This window comes from Platichthys flesus, chromosome 16 (genome assembly GCF_949316205.1).
Source record: "Platichthys flesus chromosome 16, fPlaFle2.1, whole genome shotgun sequence".
Taxonomy (NCBI): Eukaryota; Metazoa; Chordata; class Actinopteri; order Pleuronectiformes; family Pleuronectidae; genus Platichthys; species Platichthys flesus.
The window spans coordinates 13,916,560-13,936,556 of NC_084960.1; the positions used below are offsets into that span (position 1 = coordinate 13,916,560).

The 19,997-nt window shown below is 42.1% G+C and overlaps 2 protein-coding genes across 4 annotated transcripts; both read left to right on the plus strand.

Moving 5' to 3' along the window:
• Positions 1-657: 657 nt before the first annotated feature.
• On the plus strand, positions 658-4,453 carry mettl2a (methyltransferase 2A, methylcytidine). Its single transcript, XM_062408895.1, has 9 exons — positions 658-837; positions 1,476-1,564; positions 1,793-2,049; positions 2,848-2,897; positions 3,008-3,068; positions 3,168-3,307; positions 3,405-3,511; positions 3,748-3,813; positions 3,908-4,453. The coding sequence occupies exons 1-9, from the start codon at positions 686-688 to the stop codon at positions 4,069-4,071; spliced, it is 1,086 nt and encodes a 361-aa protein (XP_062264879.1). The 5' UTR covers positions 658-685; the 3' UTR covers positions 4,072-4,453.
• A 297-nt stretch (positions 4,454-4,750) lies between these two features.
• Positions 4,751-15,451, plus strand: tlk2 (tousled-like kinase 2). 3 transcript variants are annotated; one of them, XM_062408493.1, is made up of 21 exons: positions 4,751-5,418; positions 6,498-6,580; positions 7,989-8,060; positions 8,167-8,236; positions 8,325-8,368; positions 8,542-8,640; positions 9,195-9,296; positions 9,500-9,592; positions 9,787-9,897; positions 10,009-10,145; positions 10,406-10,558; positions 10,661-10,727; positions 10,837-10,934; positions 11,028-11,109; positions 11,653-11,744; positions 11,863-11,952; positions 12,079-12,248; positions 12,705-12,843; positions 13,881-13,992; positions 14,242-14,349; positions 14,519-15,451. In XM_062408493.1, the coding sequence occupies exons 2-21, from the start codon at positions 6,500-6,502 to the stop codon at positions 14,690-14,692; spliced, it is 2,094 nt and encodes a 697-aa protein (XP_062264477.1). In that variant the 5' UTR covers positions 4,751-5,418; positions 6,498-6,499; the 3' UTR covers positions 14,693-15,451. The 3 variants fall into 3 exon arrangements, with proteins under 3 accessions (XP_062264477.1, XP_062264474.1, XP_062264476.1); XM_062408490.1 differs by having other exon boundaries at positions 10,406-10,727; XM_062408492.1 differs by lacking the exon at positions 8,542-8,640 and having other exon boundaries at positions 10,406-10,727.
• The last annotated feature ends 4,546 nt before the right edge of the window (positions 15,452-19,997 follow it).

Below are 19,997 nucleotides of genomic sequence, written 5' to 3' on the forward strand. Positions count from 1 at the left end.
CTCTTAAAATTGGCAGGCTTTCTCCTATTAATTGCAAAATGTCTTACACAATGCAAATTTAAATTAATTTAATATAAAATCAGAAAAAAATATACTACAAATTAAGAAAATTAAAAATTAAAAAATTAAAAACTGCGCGTGCAGGATGTGCACAATGGGCTTCTGCGCAGGTTGTGCGCAATGGGCTTCTGCGCAGGATGTGCGCAATGGGCTTCTGCGCAGGATGTGTGCACGCAGTTTTTTTTCTCCATTTAATTTAATTTAATTTAATTTAATTTTTTTTTATTTCATTTTTTATCATAATCGTAATTTCTGCATCAGGGGTAAATGATGCTGGTCTTCACAGGTGACTGACCTCCGCAAGCCTGTAGCCGCCATGCCACCCCCCCACAGGAGATTATGTGTGTATGTTTGTTCTCGGCGCTTCCTTGTTCTTCCCGGCACTACGCTGCTGATGCGACAACCCAAGTATTTAACATTGACGAGGAAAGGAGGCGAACCGCTTTTCGCGGTGCTTCTACCGGTGCGTCCCCGGGGTGTGAGGATTATGATGTGACGTTACTGTATTGTTTTACATTGCATCTGTCTGTCTGTCTTTTATTTCCAAAGTGTGTTTATTTCCTGTGTGTCAGTGAACGCAGCACACTTCATTGGCCGGCCCTTCTTCCGTCGCGTCAGATCCAACATGGCGGCGCCCCATGCCGTGGTCGCGGTGGAGGCAGGCAGCGGGGACACGGGGCTGGTTCCAAAGGATTCATCCACCGGGGACGTGAAGAGGCCTCAGTTCGGGACTCGGCTGCTCACGGACCCGCGGCAGGTGTTCCAGCACAACGCGTGGTCAGTGGATCCAAGACGTGACATGAATGCATCACTGTCACTGATCATGCTCTCTGTCTGTCTGTTGTTTTGGTAGAAGAGTCAGAGAACCTCAGGTCCTAGTATCATTTCAGTCACTTTCTTATACTGTAATACAAACATATATAGAAAGAGGCTGCAGAACAATGATTAATCTCATTGTTTATTATCGTGCTCATAATTTTCTCTATTGATCAAATAATGAATGAATGGATAGTTTAATATAATATGATCTCAAAAAACTAAAGTGAAGTCTTTTCTTTTCTTTTTTTATTAGACCAACACTTCAAATATTTGAAAACTTTTCAGTATATAAATATCCTAGAGTGTACAATCTGCCATCCTGTTTCACTGTAAATATATTTGTGACTCTATATATTCTTTCTATTCTCTATATGGGGTTTATATTAACTTTTGTATTACCTTAACTGCTTTCTATTTCTTTGACGCTTCATCTTTGCTGCTTCAACGCAGCAAATTTCCCCATTATGGGACTAATAAAGGATCGTATTGTCTTGTCGTGTCTTATCTTAATGTAGCTTTCCCTGTTTATGATAATGCTGGAGGATATCCCAGCCCTGTCTGAATGTCACATGATGACGTTTTTCTGTTGTGTACAGGGACAACGTGGAGTGGAGCGAGGAACAAGAAGAAGCTGCTAAGAACAAAGTCTTGGAAAACTCACAGCCTCTACCTCAGCAGAAACAAGGTTGCATTGTTGTTGCCGAGATCCATTAGCAGAACTATAACTTCTCATCATTGTTTTATGCATGCACAAATATACTCATAAAATTCTGTCTGTAATTCATTTTTGAGTTGTTTTAATATTTGGCTTCAAGCAAGCTAAAATTGAAAGGACATATATCTGTTACATGTGCAAGCCGTGGCAGAAAGTGGTAGATTATCAGGATCAAACTGGGCTGACCTTCTCTTGCAGAGGAATACGACAGCCGGGCCAATGAGTACTGGAACGATTTCTACACTATCCACGAGAATCGGTTCTTCAAAGACCGCCACTGGCTCTTCACGGAGTTCCCAGAGTTGGCCCCGAAGTGTGGCCTCCTGAACCCCGAATCCCATCCTGAAGACTCCGGCACAGATGGCGTCCAGCAGGACAGTCTGGATCAAGAGCGAAGCAGGGAGGTCGAAGACGGGGACTTCCCTGGCTCCTCTGCCACGCATCGCATTCTGGAGGTGAGAGATTCATTTGAGCACTCGTTACCTAAACTTTCACCACACACATTAAATTAAAAAAAGAAATCTCCAAAACGTATAAACATATTTAAATAAAAAAATTGGGTTTAAAGGAGCCATATTTGTGAAAAGCCTATTTGTATTCTACTTCTAATGTACTACTGCACTAAGCTATAGGAATAAAACAATCTAGCTCGTGCAAATATTTGGCAGGTTGCACTCAGTAAATATTAAAGAAAATAAAACTATATTTTTCTCACTGACTGATCTCACTGGATGGTGGAGGCCAACAACTCAAAACAACTGGCTACATTTTAATCTCTGCCAAGGAGGCAATGTTTTCACCCCTGCCCTGTTTGTTTGTTGGTTGTTTGTATGTTTGTTTTTAAGCAAGATTATGCAAAAACTACTAAACAGATTACAACGAAACCTGGAACTTCATATCCAAATCAGGGCCAGGGACCAGAATTAGTTTTCTCAAACATTTTGAGAGATTTTTTGATATCCACTGATTTCCCAGGGAGAGAAATACATGGCTCTTCATTAAAAACATCGGGCACATTCAGAGGACTCGTATCTACAAGTGTGTGCAATTGGGTGAGGCTTGACATTAAGGGTATTTTGGTGCCTCTGCAGATGTATGCGCTCTACTGAGTGACATTGTAGTTTACTGAATTCAATTTTGAAATTGATTCATCCATTGCAGATTTATACACTTTCTACTACCGGTATCAACCTGTATTTGTCTGCAGGATTATTCTCTCCGGCTGCTGTAAATGTTACTATTTGTGTTGACAGGTTGGCTGCGGCGTAGGAAACACGTTTTTTCCGATACTAAAAACCAACAAGTAAGCGCGGCCAAGACATTGACACGTTAAGATTTCACAACATGCTTGAACTATACAGTGAAGTAAGCTGAATCATCTACTGTACATAACTGCAGCTTTGCTTTTTGCAGCGACCCGGGCCTCTTTGTTTACTGCTGTGATTTTTCCAGCACTGCTGTGGAGTTAGTCAAGGTGAGGTGATGAGGTCATTGTAACAATGATGTGCTGATTAGGACTCATCCCTTGGATTGTGGGCTACCTGATGAATTCAAATTGCCCTCTTGTCATCAGGCTAATCCAGAGTACGACCCTGAGCGCTGCTTCGCCTTTGTTCGTGACTTGAGTGACGTGGAAGCCAATTACCCCGTCCCCGATGGAACCCTTGATGTTATAGTGCTAATCTTTGTGCTATCAGCATTGCATCCTGACAAGTATGAACTTTTCCTCGGCCCCCCCCTCTCTAATTTTTTGGTTTCTACTCAATGAACACCCAAAAAAAACCTGCTTTGGTTTTCACCCATGTCTTAGGATGCAGGGATCAATCAGTAGACTGGCGCGGCTCCTTAGACCTGGGGGAGTGATGCTGCTCAGGGACTATGGACGCTACGACATGGCACAGCTCCGCTTCAAGAAAGGTTAATCAGACTATAATCCAGCAAGAGTCCAGTTCTGATGGCTGTTAAGATTCAGATTTTTCATGGTGGATCACTTGTGCTGATCTTTGAAAATGTGTTTCACTGAGGTCTGTTTTTCTGATCGCAGTGTTTCAGCACGAACCACTACATTAGTGTTCAGTCAAAGTAATCTGCTTTTAAATATGTAAATGATTATTGGAAATAATGTAAATTTCAACCCTTTACTTCTTTTATAGGAAGGTGTCTGTCAGAAAACTTCTATGTCCGAGGTGATGGAACAAGAGTATATTTCTTTACTCAAGGTAAAAAAAATTAAATCAAAAACAAGTTTATTGAAAAAGAAATGTTTTTCAGAATTGTGCTTTAGAAAAAATCCTGTTTCTTGTCTGACTTCAGATGAGCTTCATGAGCTGTTCGCTGAGGCAGGACTGGAGAAAGTGCAGAACCTTGTAGACCGAAGGCTCCAGGTGAACAGAGGCAAGCAGCTCACCATGTACAGGGTGTGGATCCAGTGCAAGTACCGCAGGGCTCGAGTTCTGCCAGCTGAGAACCAGGACTGAGGCCGGAGGAGAGGAGCCGCCTGCGTTTGTCCTTCAATCACAACTGAAACTCCCAGCTGAAGTCAAGGCGTTGCTTTGTTTTATTTTTCTCTGAGGATGTATGGAATTGAAAAAGGTCTATTGTGATTATGAGAGGCCATACAACTGGATAGTTTATATAGTGTTAAGAATGTACACTATCCCAGCTCCTGTAATATCCACGGACTGGTTCTTTGGCAAGTGCGTCTGATGGGGCTGAAGGAGTAATGACTTCTCATTTCCTGCTGATGAGAAAGGGCTGGTTCCCCCGGAATAAACATTTCTACTCAGCCCGAGGCGATTTTTCAAGAAGCTGAAGTTTTGATAGTAATCGCATGTTTAAAAAAAACACACAAAAAAACACTTAACTCTTTTTGTACATGGACAAATTTAATAAACATCTGAACTGTAAAAATGTTGAATAATTTTACTTGGTATTGAACAATAGAAACATTTAAATTCTAATGATTGCAATGAATGCGGAATCCTTATGTCACCCTGCAGGGGCTAAATAATAGTTTTCCAAATTACCTGTAACATGGAAGTGGAGTAAGTGGGTGTGAACATCAGGGCAACTTTCTGATAAGTGATCATTTTGTTGTGTGGGTGGGCGCTATCAAATTGTGTTGTGCACTCGGGGATTTACCATTGGTCCAGACAAGAGATTTGGGGGCAGGCGTCGACTGAACGAAGGTGAAAATACTTGAACAATCTCACGAGAAAATATGAGATTTTACTGATTATTGTTTACATTGCAAAATGAGAACCGAACCGAATCGATCCGGATTCCGCTGAAACGTAGTCGCAGCGGCACAACTTCCCCCGAAACAGATTGGTTTGTCCCCCGCAGCGAGGAGGACGACTGCAGACGAACTTTGTTTTGATCGGACCCGAAATTCATCTCACCGCCGGGGGAGAGAGGAAAAAACAGGGGGGGGTAACTACAACACTGGCTCAAAGACACCACATATACCTGGTGGGAAAACGCAGGGTTTCGAGGGTCGCCATTGTGTGGGAGGAAGGTGCACAACGTAGCCGCGGTATGGTCCTCGGGGAGAGGGATATGATGGGGATCCCCGCCTAAGGATAACCGAAAGGCGGGTTTGGGATACCCGGAGCTGTCGAGGCCTCCGAGGGGAATCCTCCGTGGTCTACCTTGAGCGACACCGCGCGCTCCAGTGTCTCGGAGGCGAACAGGCAGTAACTCGAGGGACGCGGCTGTGGATGCGGCCTAGCCTGGGAGGGTCTGCCGAACACCGGGGAGACAACGGGGACGGTTTTAGGGTTTACACCCGGCCCTCCGGAGGACCGAGAAAATATCAAATTACAGTAAGTATCTCGTCGGGGTGTTTAAAAGCAATATTCCGGCACGTATCTCTTGATGGAGTAGACCCGGGCGTCGTGGCCCAGGCACCTGACAACACAGAACCGAGGAGATGCTTCTTTTTGACAGACAGTCAGAGTTGACGCTAGCATGTTGGCTACCTAACGTTAGCCAGCCTCTATATGTTTGTCATACATGTGACTGCAGTGGACAGTAGTTGTGATGCATGTTTTGACTCGTGAGCCAACACAACAACTCTGATTTGACCAACGCAGATCCTAACATTTCCCTCTTTTGGCTTCGCTTCTAAATCAGATCTAACGATGCTAGTTAGCGATACCGTTAGCTCCTGGAGTGCAATGCTAAGTGATGACCAGCATCGACAGGCTCGTTAGCTCGTGTACTCAGTTTGTTAGCTAGCTCCATCACTCACTGGTGGTGTTTCTAACCATTTGGTTAGATCGTTAGCTGAGCCAGCAAACCCACTGGAAACCAACTTGAGACGAGGACAAGGACTTGAACGTGTCCCTAAGTGGACACGAGTGGTGCAGGTCACATTATTCATTGAATGCGTGCGAGTCACAGTCACAGCAGGGCGTGAAACTTTAACGTCAACCTTTACACACGCTAACAAGCTAGACACTCATTGTCTATTGTGGCCTTTTCCACTGCTGTAAGTACACTTGGCAGTCCCACCATTAGTGACCTTTCAAAACTCCAGCCCCATGTAACTTAGTCTTATGTTGCCAGGGCGTTATCACATGATGATTTCATTTCCAAGGCAGAGACTCTTACACATCTGGCCCACTTCTCTGATGCATACATCTATAATATCTGTCATTGAGCAGGTTTTGGTCCAGATTTTATATTAGCTCTCAAACTGCTCGGCGGCCACCACATGATAGTGGCAAACCTTATTGTCAGGTTTATTGATGACTCAGAACAGGAATTTTCCACATCCATATAGCTAAAAACAGCCATGACTCATCACAACCAGTGCCCTTTGAAACAGTGATCCGTCACTCCCATTTGAATACACCAGACCCCACAACGCCGTCCTTAATCTTTGCTCTTGTCTCTGCAGCCATGATGGAAGAACTGCATAGCCTGGACCCCCGACGGCAGGAGCTGCTGGAGGCTCGCTTCACCGGTGTTGGTGTGGCTAAGGTTCGTGTTGCACCAGATGTCACAGATATGGAGGACGGGAACTGCGTCCCGTCAACGTGCTCAAAATTACAGATTGCCTTGATTGCACAGTTCTTGCGAATCTCTTCCCCTCTTTGTCTCACTTTGCCTCAGTATCATTCGGCTGTTTGGCCTGGACCAGCTTGGCCCCACTCCTTTTCTTTGTCCGTCTCTGGAGAAGGTTGAGCTGTGTCTGTGTTTTTTGGCTGGTGTGATATGGCATCTCTCCCTGGCTCATGATGTAGCGGCTGTATATGCAAGTGGCGATGCCTGCCAAAAAGGCCACAGACGGGACAAGGGTGGTAGGGGAGGAGGAATGAAGGCAGAGGAGGAATGCCGAAATAGTTCTTGACCAGGTGTGAGTGGAGGCAGCGTTTACCCTTCGGCCCTCTTGCTTCCGACGTGGATGGAGCTTTCTATGTGGAAGGTGATCTTGGAACAGTTAGGGAGCGAGAGTCAGCGCCAGGAGTGGGCCCCGTGCCAGCCATAGGCAGAGCTGAGCCGAGCCCAGAGCATGGCATGGCTGCTGCCGCAGAGAAAATGGCAGCTCTCTTCAAGGCATCATGCCATAGCTACCCCATATGACAAGGGATACAATGTGTGTGGGGGAAGTGAGAGAGAAGTGTGTCAACTAATGACTATGAAGAAATGTAGGTTGGTGGTCTAAAAATCCTGCCGTGTCGCTGAGCAGCTTTTTCTTGCACTTGAGCAGCTGCGTGTCACTGCTGTTCTCTCTGAAATCGCTGAAAGGAAAATTGTCGTCCTTTGATAACAAACAGGTAGCACCCCATTTGGTAATGGAGCAGCGAAGGCCACTAAAATGACTAGAAAGTGCACTTCCTTTTGAACATGCCTGATATCAGATAACCAAGATTTTGTGTGGGATGAGCAGCCATTCTTAGATCAGGCAGAGCATCTTCCACTGGCTGTTTCCTGAGTGAAAGGAGAAGAATGGTTAAGACCGGTGAACAGGGAGAAAAATGGATGACATTATCCAAAGGTGACAGACAGACAGGGGGATACATCCCCAGCAGCATGCCTAATGTTCAGCCATTTTAGGAGGGTTCAGTGAGAGAGCTCTGGTGTGCTCTGAATGACTAAGTACCTCTTCCTGATTGGACGGTGCCTCCTGAATTCTGATGTGATTCATTTGACTGACAGGCATCACCAAGGGAACCAGCGTTGGGACTGAATCAGGTCTTGATTCAGTGGCAAACTAATTGGGGACGTTATTTAGCCAAAGCTCTCACTTGTTCTCTTTAACAAGTGCAAACACAACAAGTACACAAGCATGTACGTTGAGGATACAGTTTAAAATCTCTTGCTTCTTTTAAGCATCTTCGTATTTCTTAACTAATTGTGCTTGATTTCTTTTGCCTTATTTTAACAGGGCTCAGGTCAAAACGAGTCCTCCAATCAGAGTTTATGCAGTGTGGGCTCGCTTAGTGATAAAGAGCCAGAGGTAAGTCTGAATCCTGTATTAAGTGTTTTTTTTCTTCTTCATCCTAACCACCTCTGTGTCGCACCTTTTATTGCACATTGCTTGATTCTCATTGCTCTCCTTACAGACGCCTGAAAAAAAGGCAAATGACCAGAGAGTGAGAAAACGGAAAGCAGACCACTTCGACGGCAGCCAGGGTAAGTTTGGTCGACCGCTGCGATGCTTCCATCGTGCATCCCAAATTTCAGCCTCTCTCTGAACTCATCGCTGCTCTTTCTCATCCAGGCAAAGCCGGATCAAGGGGGCATAAAATTAGTGATTATTTCGAGGTGAGTGGCAGAACATTTTTCGGATTTATATTTCCAGCAGCGCTCATGTACTTTCAAATGCCTCAGTAATGGGTGCATAACCTTTCATGCTTATTTTCTAACCGCTCGTTTTAGCCATCTCTGGCTTTCCATTGAACTTCTTTCCTATCCCTCTTTCTTCACATGTCTGTCAGTTTGCGGGAGGTAGTGGTCCTGGTACCAGCCCTGCCAGGGGAATTCCACCAGTGGTCCGCTCTTCCCCACAACACTCGCTATCCAACCCCCCTGTCACGGTGAGCACCTTTGCTCTGTGGTCTGACTTGTGTGTTTTTTTTTTTTTTTCTTGTTTTTTTTTTTGTTAATCTCTCAACCCTCTTTCATGTTCTTCTTTTTTCCTGCACTTTTTCATAAACGGGAAGAATCTGTGTAGTAGCGTTTAGTCTTTAAGTTTTGGTAACACATCATCATTATCAGCCATTATTAGCCAAGGTTTTTTCCAAAAACCAAAGAAACCAATCAATGAAAGTGACATAGTTGAAATGCAAATATATAAACACATGGACATTCAAATTAGATTAAAAATAGTTAAGATGAACCTGTTTGAGTCTTTTTTAGTAGTTAAATCCAAGAGTCTATACTTTTTTTTTGTATTTATACAGTATCATGTGCTTCTTATAGTTAATTTGAGTGTTTACAGTTAGCCTCTTACGTCTGCCAGATTAATCTCATGTTTTATCATGACTGGTATCAGCTCTTGATTAATTAATGTCCTTTGTTGAAATTCACACATTAAGATACCCTCTGTACGTGTATGGTTTCTTACTGTTTGAACGTGTCTGCCTCCCAGGTGCAGCAAGGAAGCCCCTCTTCCATCGGCTCGGCCAACACAGAGCACTCGACGTGTTCGCTGAAGCCCGCTCCTCCTCACATGCTCCAAAAAGCCACCCAGGTACCTGACACACCCTCAGATGGCCATTCATCTGATTTAACTCAACTGTAATTCAAAAGTTGTTCAATACTTGGCATATCAACAAAAAAAAATCAATCCAAAATATCGTTTGATGGGACGACCTGTTGCACTACTATTTGTCGCTGATACCGAATGATGCACCATTAACATAAACCCTGTTTTGTGCCCACTTTACCCTGTAGTCTGACCTTACCATAGAGAAACTAACAGCAATGGAGAACAACAAGAACTCTGACCTGGAGAAGAAGGAGGGCCGAATAGACGATTTGCTCCGGGTACTAATCTCATTACATTTCATTTGTTACTCTGCTTGTCACTTCAAGTGGTTTTGGAAATATTTAGATTTGTCTTTTTACTCAAAGCATGTTGGAGTGGATGCATTCCTTCTGTCTGTACATGCCTAAACTAGCTAATATTTAAATTCTTATTACCTGACCTTTTGCTTTTCGCTTCCTATGTTCTGCTCCAGGCAAACTGTGATCTGAGGCGGCAGATAGATGAACAGCAGAGGATGCTGGAGAGATACAAGGAACGCTTAAATAAGTGTGTGACCATGTCCAAGAAGCTGCTGATTGAAAAAGTACGTCCGTTGAATACCAATCTGATTTATTATGAGCTATTAGTCGCCAAAGTGATTTGATCACTGTGGGCTCGTTATATAAGCTCTAATTTAGGACTGCTCTTCCTTTAGTCGAAACAGGAGAAGATGGCATGTAGGGACAAAAGCATGCAGGACAGACTTCGACTGGGTCACTTCACCACAGTGAGACATGGAGCATCTTTCACAGAGCAGTGGACGGATGGATACGCCTTCCAAAACCTTATCAAGTGAGGATCTTTCATGCTTTTCCCCTGCTGAAATGAATGTTAGTACAGAAAATACAACAGATTTCAAAATGTATTATAAGTAGGATTATTTTTTTTTTAAATATCTAGACAGAAAGTCGAACGTGTTTACATTAGCTTATACAAGAGGGAAACCCAGCCTCTCAGTCAGGGAGCCAGATAAATTACATCACATCATACACAGACTAACTGAGAAATTACTTCGATCTGTATGTGGCGCCAATGTACCGTCTTTTTTTCAGACAACAAGAAAGGATTAACACCCAGCGAGAGGACATTGAAAGGCAGAGGAAGCTACTGGCCAAACGCAAGCCTCCCTCCATGGCCCAGACTCCACCCCCGAGCTTGGAGCAAAACAAACGCAAAAGCAAGACCAACGGAACAGAAAGTGAAGCGTACGTGTGTTTTGGTTATTTGTCTTCTCTTAATTTACCCACTGGTTTACCATGCGTTCATATTTTTGAACTTGCACTTGGGTTGGTTCTGTGTTCTCGCAGGTTATCGCAGGCGGAGTACCACGAACAAGAGGAAATCTTCAAGCTAAGACTAGGGCATCTTAAGAAGGTAATGCCCATTTATGAGTGACAGGTTTTTGCTTTCGACACACTTCCTCTGGTCTCTCCTTGTTTAGTCGTTTTGTTGATAACATTGCTTTGATTGTTTTCCTTTGCAGGAGGAGGCGGAGATCCAGGCGGAGCTAGAGAGGTTGGAGCGAGTGCGGAATCTGCACATTCGTGAACTGAAAAGGATCCACAATGAAGATAATTCCCAGTATGGCTTCTTCTTCTATGGTCCTTCACTAGTTGTTCTGTAGCATCTCTGGGCTCTGTCTCATTCCTGAACTTGTGTTTTCACTCTGTGCAGATTCAAAGATCACCCAACGCTAAATGACCGTTACCTGCTCCTCTATTTACTTGGACGAGGAGGTTTCAGTGAAGTTTACAAGGTGAGAGAAACATGTGAAGTAATAAGCTCTTTGTCCCCAGAGTGATGAAGAGTAGTGGTCAACCATTCAGCATTTTAACTTTTTTAAACTGATGAAGTGAGTGTCGAGCTTTGCCAGAACATTCCCTAGTGCTAGTACTAGATGAACACAGCTTTGAAGAATTGAAAGTGATGTACGATAGCAGGTCCGTATCAAGAATGTAGATTTATTGCAATCTTATCAAATAGATTTATGATAAAAGCTAGTTTTCAGCTGCTTATGTGGTGACAGATGTCTATTCAAGTTGAGTTTTCTTTTGGCATTGCAGTGTTAGATACTTTGGGAAATATTTTCAGATGCATTTTTCATTACATAACACTCTGTTGATATCATCAACATTTCAAAGTAAATGATTGTCAGAATGTGAGTGTGATTCCAAGAATCTGTTGTCACCTCTGTAAAAGTGCTGAAAGAACAAGTCCATTTTATGTTTGTCTCGATAGCAGCCATAACAAGTTTGTGCCAAATGCCGCTCACAACTAAATGGAGACATTTATTTTCCAGGCCTTTGACCTAACAGAGCAAAGGTATGTTGCGGTCAAAATCCACCAGTTAAACAAGAACTGGAGGGATGAGAAGAAGGAAAATTATCACAAGTGAGTGCTGTGTTTTTGAAGCAATACATCATTTTATGTTCTGTTACACTGTGTGTGTGTGTGTGATACTCGCATTTAAAATAAATTGTGTAAAAGTTTAACATCATCTTTGTTTCAGACATGCATGCAGAGAGTATAGAATCCATAAAGAGCTGGACCATCCACGAATAGTTAAACTCTACGACTACTTTTCGCTCGACACTGACTCGTAAGTCATTTCCTCTCCAAAATATGTCCTCCAAAACCTAAGTTCATGCAGAGTGTATGCAGAGGACTTTTTCAGTATGTAGAACCTTATCTTCTAATAATAAACTTCTCCCTTGTTGTGGTGCAGGTTCTGCACCGTCTTGGAGTACTGCGAGGGCAACGACTTGGACTTCTACCTGAAGCAGCACAAGCTCATGTCCGAGAAAGAGGGCCGCTCCATCATTATGCAGATCGTCAATGCCCTCAAGTACCTGAATGAGATCAGACCGCCCATTATCCACTATGACCTTAAACCTGGTGCGTCTACACATCACAGTGACCGCTACACTCCGAGAGCTTGCATGATGTTGTTTTGGGGGTTACTGCATATTAATGTAGAAGTAAAACTGTCAGTTAAAGGAAAGGCCTGAGACTCTGCTGCAGTGACGTTAGTGTTAAGACAGAGTTTTTATTCTGGTTCACAGTCTTTTTCCAATAATAGTTATGATTTATTCATCAAAAGTATTTGGAGTATTAAATCTGGCTCTGTTGTCAGTTTAGGGTATAATTTGTGAAAGAGTGAGACAGTTTTACCTCTAACCTAGTTGCTGCGCATTGTTCCATAAAGATTGTTTTGAACTTAAAAGCAGACTTCATTATTTTTTATGACTCATCTGTGGGATAAACGTCTTTTTTTTAAAATAGAAATGTAAATATCAATCTGAACTGTGAGGACATTTGCTTTATTACCAAATTTTTCTCGCCCCCGCTCAGGCAACATCCTCCTGGTGAATGGCACTGCATGTGGTGAGATCAAGATCACAGATTTTGGCCTGTCCAAGATAATGGATGACGACAGCTACAACTCGGTAGACGGGATGGAGCTGACATCACAGGGAGCAGGGACCTACTGGTAAGATGTACAGTGGGAGTCGACACTCTGCTGAAGGGGGGGGGACATTGTCTGTGATATGACAAATTGTGCTTTTTATTTGTTGTTTTGAGCTTCAGGTTCAAATTTATTTCAGATAGTCAGGTCTGACGCATGTCTCTATGCCTGAGTACTTTCAAACGTCATATGACATTAGGAGGGAAGTCATCATTTTTCTGTCTGGAGGCATTTTATGCTTAAAAATATAGTAGTGTAGTGTCCAGTATGGTCACTATGTGCGACTGAGCCTCGGTTCAACTCTAGTTTTGCCTGAAGGAGAACTCGAGGCACAACGGTTACATCACTCGGACGTGGGGCATTTTATTGCAACAGCAACGAAAGAGAAAATAAATTCCAGAGTGTATAGTGTAGTGGGATTATATCTGCACACAGTAGTAATGGGCTATTAATAACAACTGAAAACCAGTACACTGCATACCTAAGCCTTTCTTAGCAAATTTTGTGTTATTTTCACTATTTGTTAACAGAATGTAATATGGTCTGCAAATTAAGTTCTTTGACACATTGTTGACACTAGTCTCACATTTTAGGGACTAAATCAACACTAACAATGAATCCTCTACAACGATATGACTTAAAAAAAACAGTCTCTGGCTCCAGACGCAGAGACCATTGATAACTTCACAGCCGGGAGAAGGTGCACAGCCCGGCCACAGTGCCACCGAAACCGGGGAAGACGGGCGCCAGCGGCTGATGAATGCACTGCTCTGAAGAAAGAGATTTAACTCATTAATTATCCGTATCGATCATTTTGTGATGATCAATGCGCTGGTTTTCTCCGAGCAGATATAATATTACTGATGTTTGTCTTGACTTATGAACCTACAGGGCTTCAACACCCATTTATTCGCAAAAATGAAATGTAGAGGTGCACACCATGAGGTCCCCTAGACATAACATACTGCCAGGCACACAACAATTAAATACACTGTATAGACGGTACATAAAGTCATATACAATTTGACTAATCTTAATGTTGCTCTTCCCTTCTCCTTTAGGTACCTGCCCCCTGAGTGCTTTGTGGTTGGCAAGGAACCCCCCAAAATCTCTAACAAGGTGGATGTGTGGTCTGTGGGAGTCATTTTCTACCAGTGTTTGTATGGCCGAAAGGTAGGAGACCCAAACTGGAAATAATATAAACATTTGAGCTATTATTGACCTATAAGCTTATATTTATATTACAGAAAAAATACAGTTGGGATTATGTCCCTGTTATGTTACATTATTCATAGTTAAATTTGTATCGTATTTATCATGAATTGAATTGGTCCTATTCCTATACTTTATTTAATAAATTTGTGATCCCCTTATGAACGTGTTTTCAATGACACTTCTTTTTTATCTCTCTTTACCTTCTAGCCATTCGGTCACAACCAGTCCCAGCAGGACATCCTGCAGGAGAACACCATACTGAAGGCAACAGATGTGCAGTTTCCTCCTAAACCAGTAGTCACACCTGAAGCTAAGGTAATGGACTCCCTCACATCTATGCATATGCAACTAGCACAATAACCTCCATGAATTCTCCCTTTCTACTATTGTTAATGATGAATTCTTATATTTTCGTTCATACACTGTAATCGTTGGTATTTGTAGCTTATCAGTTAGAGCAATCTTTTATTCTTTCTCCCTCCAGGCCTTTGTAAGGCGCTGTTTAGTTTACCGTAAGGAGGACCGAATCGATGTGCACCAGCTGTCCAGTGACCCCTTCCTCATGCCCCACATCCGCAAATCGGTGGCCTCTTCGGGCACTTCGGGCACGGCCGTGGCCTCCACCTCCAGCTCCTCCAACAGCAGCGCCTCAAACTGAACTGACTGCCTGAACCATATGAAAGAGTTGAGTGGGTGGGTGCAGCACCGAACTGTCCATCTTCCCATTAGCATCCCACCTTGCCATGAAGAGTCCAAGAGAAGAAGTCGGACGACAGCAACGGGTGCGTGAGGAGTCATGGTTGGCTAGGCAGGGGCGACAGACCTCACCTTCAGCCCTCTCATGTCCACCCACCCCGACTTACCTGTCCTCCTTTCTCAAAGAAGGGTGGCATTGTTCTGGAGGTCAAAGCCCTGGACAACTCACACAGCAAGGGGCGAGGTTTGGCACTAAGTTGGTTAAAAGGGGGGGTTCAGTGTTTTGGATTTATCCCCTCAGCTCGAAAAAAGAAAATACAAAGAAGTACAGAACTGCTTCAGCTTGGCCAGATGAAAAGGACTGCGGAAGGCACCATACCTGTACGCATTCACACAAATACACCATGCATGAGCCATTCTGCTCCAAGGTAGTCTGAACTCCCCAAGCTCAAACATATTTAGTTTGTTCTCATTTCCCTGAACCCGGCTGAGAGAACCAGTCTGCCCTGTTATTGTATTGGACCCTAAATATCGATGGCTCCGTTTTATCCAACTCGCTGTTTCTGGGATCCTCTGTGACCAAAGCTTTTAACTTCCAGCTGGTGGCAGTGTTCCACCTCAGTTTTATAATGAAGGGTTTTAGAGTCGTGTTACGTGATCTGAAGTGGAAGCTGTTGAGGAATGACCCCTTTTTACTTTTTCTTTTTTTTTTTTTTTTTTTTTTCAAAGAACACTTTTCAATGCAACCAGTTTTATGGACAAAACTGTTGTTTTTTCAAGTTGCCTTTCACTAGAGCTGTTCTCGTTTTGATTGATATCCCCCCCCCCCCCCCCCCCTACCATAAACACATATTTATTTAGGTATGTTTTGAATTTACTTTTGGCCAATGAAATGCAAGCGACTGGTTTACCTTATAGTACTGTGGGGGAGATTGGGCCTTAGCAGACAGTTGCATAAACCATTAAATACTATTGGTTAAAAATGTGTTTGTTGTTCTGGGTTTAATATCACAGGACCAGCTTCCGTCTACAACACAGCTGACAATGTGTTCATGAGTATGATGTCAATACTTAGTTTTTGTTCATTATTCTCTGTAAAATTGGTTTCACTGATTAGAAATCAAATATTTATCCAGATGCATTCAAGCCTTTCCAAGTCATTGCTAAAACCTCGTTGATGGCTTGTAGTGTTAATATACCAAATCACTTTCAGTTTTCTGATAAGGGAGTAAAAGGGTCAGGAAACAAATGGTATATTTCTATGGTAATGTCACATTGACTGAAGCCTGCTCCATAAATGATCCGATTTTAACGGCTACTTAGAATATTTGTGTAGTGCACAAGAAAAATTAGTAAAGCGTCTAAAATCTGGTTTGGGAGTTCAGGAGTGGCCCTGCTTCTGTCGGGAGAATACAAACGCCAAAGATAAATATTCAACGGCTTCTTATTTGTCCTGTGTCTCTCAAGTGCTCACACACTTCAGAAACTGACCTCTATAATGTTATTTTTAATTTTTTCTAGCAAGTCGCTCTCAGCATATGAGTTTATTGGACAGGATGTGTCAGCTTTAGACATTAAAATGTAAGACTGTTTTTGTCCAACTATATTTGTCAATAGAAAGCTTTAGAAGACTCAATCACTAAAAGTGGTACTAAATCATCACTACCAATATTCAAGTCCACTAATGCAAAGTCAAATAATGATAAATGTACTGTATAAGATGTGAGAACTTAACTGAAATATTACAATTGTGTGATTGTTTTTTACTCTTCCATGTCAGGACTCATGAGTCAACGACACAGACGAGCAAGACTTTAACTTTTGTTCATATTAATAACACATCCTCAAACAATCACAGATTAAGATTAAGATAGATGGTTTCTAAAGAAGGGAATTTAGCTCAAGCAACATATTGGGTCTTTTGAAAGTATCTTATCCTGTTTAGTCTTTGGCTAAAACAAATGGACCAGTAATCGAAATGATGGAAAAAAAATATAAAGCTCAAATTTCAGCAAAGAATGGCTAAATTTGCCTAAAATAATATTCTGGATTATTTTGTCTGGGAGGAAATGTGCTTTTGGATCAATGATCCAGCTTTCCATGGGGATTAATTCACAAAAAAGGCTTGCTCACTTTAAATTGGGTAAAATCACCATAGCTGCACGGCTACTTCACGCTATCGGAGCAAAGCCAACAGCCAAACTCCTGAAACCCTCAAATCACTGGAAACATGCAAGTCATTGTTTCTACAGGGTCCTGACTGGGACAAAAAGCTTTACACAAAGATCAATAGAAGTTTTTATAGTGAAGTAGAAACATTTAGCAGTTCTAGTTATACCCAATAATAATAAATAGATGCACTTATATATTGCATTTACATGTAACACTTTGTAGTTTGGCTTTTTTTTAAAGCTACTGTTCTTAAATGATTCTTCTTGTTCTGGGTTTGCCTCATGGTTAAATGTAAGTTGCTTTGGATAAAAGCGTCAGCTAAATGAAATGTAATGTAATGTATTATGATTTTAACACATATGGAGGGATAGTTTATTACAGAGAATGTAGACTAGTGACATTTACAGCTGTTTTAACTGTGCAAATATTCTATAATAAGGATGTGTGACAGTGCTGCTCAGAAAAACACTTCACACATCTGCTGTCTCTTATAAGGAAAAAATATCCACACATTGTTATAAATATCTGGTTATAAATTGAACATTTCTGTCAGAGTGACCTTTTCAGGCAGTAAGTAGAAATAGAAAGGAAGTTCTCACCTGTTTGCTCTGGCAACAAAAACAATATCCCAGAAATGTCATGTGCATCACATTCATAAAAAAGGAAAAACAAAAGCTCATAGATGGACAGGGTTGAATGGAAGTAAACAAACTCAAATCGTTATTAACTTTCAAAAATGACAACTTCTGTTATTCGGCTTCTGGTGTGTGATTTCACAAATGCTTAGTTATTTTTACTACGATTGAAAATGCGCACATCGGATATATTTGAAGGATAACAGTAGTTTCTACCCCTCATATTGATAGTGTTAATTTTGTCAGCTATTTTTGATATAGTCTTAGTCCTAGTCTTTTGACGAAAATGCATATTAGTTTTAGTCACATTTAGTCATTTTTATTCTTCTTAGTTTTAGTCTAGTTTGAGTCGAACGAAAACAAATTACATTTTAGTCTAGTTTTATTCACAATTAGTAGCAACCTTAAACTCCTTTTCTTCCCTTCTCAGGCCCAGGGACCCTGTGTTGTGTCTAAAACAGCATAATAGTCTAGCTTGAAGTACTTTAGTTGTCCATTAGATATCCCTACCAGCATAAGTCTATAGCAGGGGTCGGCAACCTTTACTTTCAAAAGAATAATTTTGCCCCCTCTTCCCGCAAATAAAATGTGTCTGAAGCCGCAAAACATGTTTGATAACAAAGCTAATAAAGTTTAAAATAAAGTCATACTATACGAAACTATAGTTTGTTGCAATTACGAAATTATAGAACGATAATAAAGAAAACTCTTGACATTTTATTGCTATTTTTACCTGTTACAACAAAGGAAAACACCGAACACTTATGAAGAGAAGAAAATACACAGGCAAGTGTAGGCCTACTTTGAAATAAATTAAACACAGAACTGTATAGGGCTATTTGAGTCCTCCCAATATTTGTGGGAAATGTATGAAATAAGAAGTACCCTATTTCGAAATAAATAAAAATATATAGCTGCAGCCTAATAGCTTAAAATATATATTTAGTTTAAAATGTGAAAATAAAAAGTGAGAGCAGGTCAGGCTGGAGGTGGACAAAGAAACTGAAGCTCGGTACAAACCAAATGCAGCTTCTGCTCTGATCAAGAAGCTGCTGCGCTGAACTCTGAGCAGCTGAGACCAGAGATACTCTGTGTTTTCACTGTTTCAACTGTTAAGAAGTCAGTCACTGAGCGGCTGCTTCACATGAACGAGCTCTGATCTCACGGTGTCTCTCTGAGCGAGTGAGTCTCGGGACCGGTGAGCTATCTGGGGCGAAATTAACACTGTATTGATAGCATTAATATAAGTTGCAGAAAACAAATGTTGCGCCATAAAAGTGATTCTAACTTCCACATTCATTCTAGGCTGTGTAATTCAGGGACTGCATCCATAAAAGATCAAATCAAAATGGGAAGGGCCGGTCTAAGGAGGATCCCTATCTTCATCAGCAGCTTGTCCTGGTCTGACCTGCTGAACGCGCTGCAGCTCGGCATAAACAACTCAATAGCTTCATCACTGCACTATGAGCCCTCAGAGAGGTTGGACCGAAAAGGATCCACCCATTTGTCATCCATGTTTGAAGGAGGCTTCGAAATGGGAAAGCCGTGAAGCAAACATTCCTCCTTTACACCAACAATTAGTCTTGCCTGTCTTGCCTGTGTTGCATCTTGCACAACATGAACAAAAAACTTGCTGTTGCACGTTGTTCCCAACGCCCAAAATTTCAGGCGGCCTAACGTCGGGGCAGAATGTCTCGCTTTTCATTTCGGTGCCCGCGTTATCAGGTTGGAGCGGCCTGGACTGCTCACTGTGACATTGAATATGTCACAAACATAAATATTATATAATTAAAACACTTACTGCACCTGTTTCAAAGTAAAAACCTTATTTCCATTTCTGTTTACTGAAACCATTAGTTTTAAAAAGCCTTTATTCAAATTTTTGCAGTACTGCAAGATGTGTGGCTCCATACCGTAGAGTCCGGCATTTAGTTGAGTATGTATATATGCCTACTTTTATTTGAGAAACCTCGCATAGCTGTCACACGCTGCAAAGGCACCCGGTGTACTGTTGCGCATTAAAAAGTACGTCAGCGTCTAGACTGCCACAATAAAGAAGAGGAAGAAATTGTCTCCTTCAACTGTTTGTCATGTTTTCATCACTGTTGATACAAATGCAGCTTGAACCATTCCCATTGCGGAGAGAAGCCAGCTGTAAGTATGTTTTTGACCTGTGCAAAAATATGTTTCGGTCACCAATCTTGAATTGGCACACAGCTTTAGAGTAAGTCATGACTGCACAAACCCGAAAGTTGTGAATGGAAGTTCTTTAAAAAAACAAAATTCCAGAATTTACAAAACAAGACTGAGAACATGTGTTGAAGCCCTCTGACCAGCCCCCATGATGGGAGGCCTCTGGAGGTCCCCGGACCTCAAGTTGGGCACCATACAAACACTGACACTCACGCACACACACACACACGCTGGTGACGCTGCTCCATTCATTCCAGTCTCATCTGA

Coding starts and splice junctions, on each gene's coding strand:
- mettl2a (XM_062408895.1), top strand. CDS start 686: ATGGCGGCGCCCCATGCCGTGGTCGCGGTGGAGGCAGGCAGCGGGGAC. Junction 1,565..1,792: donor TCTACCTCAGCAGAAACAAG/GTTGCATTGTTG, acceptor CTTCTCTTGCAG/AGGAATACGACAGCCGGGCC. Junction 3,814..3,907: donor AGTATATTTCTTTACTCAAG/GTAAAAAAAATT, acceptor GTCTGACTTCAG/ATGAGCTTCATGAGCTGTTC.
- tlk2 (XM_062408490.1), top strand. CDS start 6,500: ATGATGGAAGAACTGCATAGCCTGGACCCCCGACGGCAGGAGCTGCTG. Junction 9,297..9,499: donor TGCTCCAAAAAGCCACCCAG/GTACCTGACACA, acceptor TTTACCCTGTAG/TCTGACCTTACCATAGAGAA. Junction 10,146..10,405: donor GCCTTCCAAAACCTTATCAA/GTGAGGATCTTT, acceptor TCTTTTTTTCAG/ACAACAAGAAAGGATTAACA.